Source organism: Hippocampus comes, unplaced genomic scaffold, assembly GCF_001891065.2.
Source record: "Hippocampus comes isolate QL1 unplaced genomic scaffold, H_comes_QL1_v1.1 scaffold14, whole genome shotgun sequence".
NCBI classification, from domain to species: domain Eukaryota; kingdom Metazoa; phylum Chordata; class Actinopteri; order Syngnathiformes; family Syngnathidae; genus Hippocampus; species Hippocampus comes.
Window position 1 is genome coordinate 732,581 of NW_017805839.1, and position 6,000 is coordinate 738,580.

General features: G+C 44.7%; 2 protein-coding genes across 2 annotated transcripts in view; both read left to right on the forward strand.

The window, feature by feature from the left end:
* Positions 1-4: 4 nt before the first annotated feature.
* On the forward strand, positions 5-3,451 carry LOC109526589 (putative L-type amino acid transporter 1-like protein MLAS). Its single transcript, XM_019887956.1, has 3 exons — positions 5-650; positions 1,447-1,971; positions 3,160-3,451. The coding sequence occupies exons 1-3, from the start codon at positions 587-589 to the stop codon at positions 3,360-3,362; spliced, it is 792 nt and encodes a 263-aa protein (XP_019743515.1). The 5' UTR covers positions 5-586; the 3' UTR covers positions 3,363-3,451.
* Positions 3,452-3,951: 500 nt separating this feature from the next.
* The window catches only part of LOC109526599 (large neutral amino acids transporter small subunit 1-like), a 15,108-nt gene continuing 13,059 nt past the window's right edge, over positions 3,952-6,000 (forward strand). The window contains exons 1-2 of the mRNA XM_019887966.1: positions 3,952-4,508; positions 5,695-5,820. Coding sequence (XP_019743525.1) covers positions 4,046-4,508; positions 5,695-5,820 — 589 coding nt within the window. The 5' untranslated portion in view covers positions 3,952-4,045. The remainder of the gene's footprint in view (positions 4,509-5,694; positions 5,821-6,000) is intronic.

Sequence of the window (6,000 nt, forward strand, 5' to 3'; positions counted from 1 at the left end):
TGTGAATCAGGATTTCAATCTGAGTCAAAAATGATTTTTCCATATTTGTCCAACACACACACACACACACACACACAGTGAGCAGACTGTGCGTCTGGATTAGCTAGCGGTGCACAAATAGATTAAAACGTCACATGTGTCTGCTAGTAACCCCGCTCGACACACTCAAACTGCCGCCACCCCCAACGTCCCCGCCCTCCCTCATCATCAACCTCCCTCTCTGCTCGGCCATCATTTAGCAGGAGTGGGCGGAGGCTACCGCAGCATCACAAGGTGGAAGGCAGGGGGTGAGGGAGGGAGGGAGAGGCAGAGAGGATCAGGGTCAGATGGAGTCTGGTTAGCTAGACTGACATGCAGTGTGTGCGTGTGTGCGTGTGTGTGAGTGAATGAGAACAAATGAGGAGAGGGAGAACACCGGGGAGAGCGTGCGTGTCTAAGTGTGTGTTTGTGTGCATGTAAGAGAGAGAGAGAGAGAGAGAGAGAGAGAGAGAGAGGAAAGCCAGACAGGAGGAGAAGAGGACGTAAAGGCAAGAAGAAAAGAAGGAGCAGCAAAATTAAACCAGACGACACAGACCGGAGGGAAATAATGGCCGAGCCTGAGCTGAAATTACGCAGCAGTCGGGAGAGCATTGCCAAGGAAAAGATGGAGGGTAGGTCCACTCCACTCCACGCCACACCAAAACACAACACACACTTCTACACATGATGCAGGGCGACACGAATAGTTGAGCGTGGCGTGACGCACTGTTGTGAGGCGAAGGTGATGCCTCAGGGAGGTATGTGCATTTTCGCATGACAGGTGAAGCTGTGTCTAAATTTGCACTTCATTTGCATTTTACCAAAACTCTCTTTTGTTCCTCCTCTGAGCTCCTTTTAACAGGCGGCCGCAAGATTTATGTGAACATCAGTGTTGTTTCTCGATCTATAAATATTGACGCAAAAGCGGCCATTTGATGCTTTGAATCATTCGCGGAGACCACTGGATGGGTCACAACTCCTTCAGATTATTCACATGCTCACATTAAAAGACGACTCATAGAATCAGAAACTGATTGCAAAGCATAGTCATCGTCCCCATTTTTTGTACACTATAAATATGAATGACTGCATGATGGACATTTAACATATGACAGTAAGGACACAGCATTGGTCACACACAGCGGTGATATTGTTTACATTTTGCGGTAAGTAGGTCCTTGTGTGACGACGAACATAGCACAGGTGGCTAATAAAAGTGCCCAGAAAACACAATTTGTTTGTAGAATTGCATGAAGACACTTTCAATTCAATGACTGCTCTGTATGAAATATGAAATACCAATTCGAAAGAAAGAAAACGGCAGAATCGACTCTCCGCAACCCTTTCTCACTTACGTCTTTGCTAGCCAAGGTAGTTGGCACCATCGGTGCCATCTTCTAAACCTCTCGGTTCTTCGTCGTTTCACAGGACCAGAAGCAAACCCGGACCAAGACGGCCAAGTCATTGAGAAAGTTTCTCCATCCACCCCGATGGTCGCTGCCCCCTCAAGCCCGTCCGACCCACCACCCGGCAAAGGGCAGAAGATCGAACTCAAGCGCAGCATCACCCTCTTCAACGGCGTGGGCATGATCATTGGCACCATCATCGGCTCGGGGATCTTTGTCACGCCGACGGGCGTCGTGAAAGAAACGGGCTCGGCCGGACTCTCCTTGATCATTTGGTCCGTCTGCGGGGTGATCTCCACCATGGGGGCGCTTTGCTACGCCGAGCTCGGCACCACCATCTCCAAGTCCGGCGGCGACTACACGTATATCCTGGAGGTGTACGGCGAGCTGGCCGCCTTCCTCAAACTGTGGGTGGAGATGCTCATCATCCGGCCGTCGTCGCAGTATGTGGTGTCGCTGGTGTTTGCCACGTACCTCCTCAAACCGATCTACCCCAGCTGTAGCGTGCCCGACAGCGCCGCCAAGCTCATCGCTTGCCTGTGTCTCAGTGAGTACATTAGGAAGCACAGAGGGAGTTATAGCGCTCACACTTTGTACTGAAGTTCAAGTTCAGAAACAGGAAAAAAAAGACTGAAATTTAGGTCTACTGATGTATAAAAGTTAATCCGATTTTTTTTTTTTTTAAACCGTCCCTTATGAATGATATCAATTTGAATAGTTTGGCACAAAAAAACACATAGTTTTCTTCTTTTATTAACTCACATGTGAATGTTAACTTGAGCAAAAACAAAAGATGCGCCAGTTAGGTGTTGTTCCGAACTAGCTACTCAAACAACGGTTTGCTAATGTTGTGAATAGAGTCGAAAAAAAAGTACTAAATTAAGGGATGTCCATGGCTAGAAAAATTCAATCTGTTAGCTTAAGTTCCCAGTTACATAACCATATTTTTACCCTTTGTCACCGTCTCGTGAATATTTCTCACCAGAATGTAAATATAAATGTCTATATCCTCAACTAAAAAATGTGAGGTGACAAATATGGTCATGTAACTGTCACCATCTTTTCCAATTTCCTAACGTCGATAAAATCCTTAAAAATCCTTCTAATGACACTCTTTCTGGAATTAATAAAGACCCTTAATCAACACATGATTATTTTGACCGATTTCATACTCACGTTTTCGTGATGAAAAGCATCACTTGTCACTTTCCACTTGTTCCCCACTGCATTCTCTTTGTAGTTGTGAAAAAAAAAAGTTTGCTTTCCTTTCACCTCCTCATCTCTTCCGCTCCACACTTACAACCGCGCCAACGAGTTTATTTTGCTGCCGCTTTCCCAATTCAAGTCTGCACTTGCGCAGTGAGATAAAGTATAAAATGGGAAGAGGGAGCATCAAAACAGACAACTGTAATCGGTTTTGATGAGAAGTTTGTCCCATTTCTTTTCCCGCTTTGTAAGTGTTTAAGAACTTTTAGTATCTCAACCACGGTTAGCGCTCTCCATTTACATCTTTTGCACATCGTGTCGTGATCCGGAGCCGTTGAAAAAAAGCAACAAGCATATGCTGATAAAGTAAAGAGAATCTCTTTTCAAATGTAGGGAATAAATTAAAAAAAAAAAACTGAAAATGAAATGCCGCAGAAAAGTACAGATTTGAAAAAAATCTACAAACCGCTCAGTCTTTGTCACTTTGGAGAAGAGCTTTCAGTCTCTCATCACTCCTCCCCTCTTGCAGCCTCCCTGACTTTTGTCAACTGCATCAGCGTGAGAGCCGCCACCAAGGTCCAAGACTTGTTCACTGTCTCCAAGCTGCTCGCACTGATCATCATCATCCTCTTTGGCTTCATACAGATCTTCACAGGTGAATCCCAGAGCAACAATTCACTCTTCTTCACTTGTACAGTGGAACACAATTTTAATCATCTGTGGAAATATTGAATACGGTCGTTGGATTTTTATTATGCTGAACCAATAAGCAAATACAGCACACAAAGAAGAGAACGACTATTAAAAGGTAAAAAAAAAAAAAAATGCACATTTTGTTAACTAATACTTCTTGGAAGGTCAGTGAGTGTGCAGCAAGATTGCCTGTTACTGCATTTCTGGTGTACACACTAAGACTGTCAGCTCATTGGAATGAGCAGGGAGTTCGGAGATACTGCTTTCCTCATCACATGAAATGAATTTCTTTCCCTTTGGCTTTCAGCGGCACGGCAATCGACTGGTTAGCATGTCTGCCTCACAGTGCAGAGTTGCACGGTTCGATTCCAGGCCCCGGCCATCCTTTGTGGAGTTTGCATGTTCTCCCCGTGCCTGTGTGGGTTTTATCCGGGTACTCATGTTTTCTCACAAATTCCAAAAACATACGTGGCAGTTTAATGGAACACTCTAAAAGTGTCACTCGGTATGATTGTGAGCGTGAGGTGTTGTTTGTCTCGGTGTGCCACACGGTTGGGTGCGACTCTCCGCAACCCTTTCTCACTTACGTCTTTGCTAGCCAAGGTAGTTGGCACCATCGGTGCCATCTTCTAAACCTCTCGGTTCTTCGTCGTTTCACAGGACCAGAAGCAAACCCGGACCAAGACGGCCAAGTCATTGAGAAAGTTTCTCCATCCACCCCGATGGTCGCTGCCCCCTCAAGCCCGTCCGACCCACCACCCGGCGAAGGGCAGAAGATCGAACTGAAGCGCAGCATCACCCTCTTCAACGGCGTGGGCATGATCATTGGCACCATCATCGGCTCGGGGATCTTTGTCACGCCGACGGGCGTCGTGAAAGAAACGGGCTCGGCCGGACTCTCCTTGATCATTTGGTCCGTCTGCGGGGTGATCTCCACCATGGGGGCGCTTTGCTACGCCGAGCTCGGCACCACCATCTCCAAGTCCGGCGGCGACTACACGTATATCCTGGAGGTGTACGGCGAGCTGGCCGCCTTCCTCAAACTGTGGGTGGAGATGCTCATCATCCGGCCGTCGTCGCAGTATGTGGTGTCGCTGGTGTTTGCCACGTACCTCCTCAAACCGATCTACCCCAGCTGTAGCGTGCCCGACAGCGCCGCCAAGCTCATCGCTTGCCTGTGTCTCAGTGAGTACATTAGGAAGCACAGAGGGAGTTATAGCGCTCACACTTTGTACTGAAGTTCAAGTTCAGAAACAGGAAAAAAAAGACTGAAATTTAGGTCTACTGATGTATAAAAGTTAATCCGATTTTTTTTTTTTTTAAACCGTCCCTTTTGAATGATATCAATTTGAATAGTTTGGCACAAAAAAACACATAGTTTTCTTCTTTTATTAACTCACATGTGAATGTTAACTTGAGCAAAAACAAAAGATGCGCCAGTTAGGTGTTGTTCCGAACTAGCTACTCAAACAACGGTTTGCTAATGTTGTGAATAGAGTCGAAAAAAAAGTACTAAATTAAGGGATGTCCATGGCTAGAAAAATTCAATCTGTTAGCTTAAGTTCCCAGTTACATAACCATATTTTTACCCTTTGTCACCGTCTCGTGAATATTTCTCACCAGAATGTAAATATAAATGTCTATATCCTCAACTAAAAAATGTGAGGTGACAAATATGGTCATGTAACTGTCACCATCTTTTCCAATTTCCTAACGTCGATAAAATCCTTAAAAATCCTTCTAATGACACTCTTTCTGGAATTAATAAAGACCCTTAATCAACACATGATTATTTTGACCGATTTCATACTCACGTTTTCGTGATGAAAAGCATCACTTGTCACTTTCCACTTGTTCCCCACTGCATTCTCTTTGTAGTTGTGAAAAAAAAAAGTTTGCTTTCCTTTCACCTCCTCATCTCTTCCGCTCCACACTTACAACCGCGCCAACGAGTTTATTTTGCTGCCGCTTTCCCAATTCAAGTCTGCACTTGCGCAGTGAGATAAAGTATAAAATGGGAAGAGGGAGCATCAAAACAGACAACTGTAATCGGTTTTGATGAGAAGTTTGTCCCATTTCTTTTCCCGCTTTGTAAGTGTTTAAGAACTTTTAGTATCTCAACCACGGTTAGCGCTCTCCATTTACATCTTTTGCACATCGTGTCGTGATCCGGAGCCGTTGAAAAAAAGCAACAAGCATATGCTGATAAAGTAAAGAGAATCTCTTTTCAAATGTAGGGAATAAATAAAAAAAAAAAATGAAAATGAAATGCCGCAGAAAAGTACAGATTTGAAAAAAATCTACAAACCGCTCAGTCTTTGTCACTTTGGAGAAGAGCTTTCAGTCTCTCATCACTCCTCCCCTCTTGCAGCCTCCCTGACTTTTGTCAACTGCATCAGCGTGAGAGCCGCCACCAAGGTCCAAGACTTGTTCACTGTCTCCAAGCTGCTCGCACTGATCATCATCATCCTCTTTGGCTTCATACAGATCTTCACAGGTGAATCCCAGAGCAACAATTCACTCTTCTTCACTTGTACAGTGGAACACAATTTTAATCATCTGTGGAAATATTGAATACGGTCGTTGGATTTTTATTATGCTGAACCAATAAGCAAATACAGCACACAAAGAAGAGAACGACTATTAAAAGGTAAAAAAAAAAAAAAAACGCAATTTT

Excerpts from the sequence above, each read along its gene's own strand:
- LOC109526589 (XM_019887956.1), top strand. The coding sequence starts at position 587 with ATGGCCGAGCCTGAGCTGAAATTACGCAGCAGTCGGGAGAGCATTGCC. Across the intron at positions 651-1,446 it reads TGCCAAGGAAAAGATGGAGG|GACCAGAAGCAAACCCGGAC; the intron begins GTAGGTCCACTC and ends GTCGTTTCACAG. Across the intron at positions 1,972-3,159 it reads CATCGCTTGCCTGTGTCTCA|CCTCCCTGACTTTTGTCAAC; the intron begins GTGAGTACATTA and ends CCCCTCTTGCAG.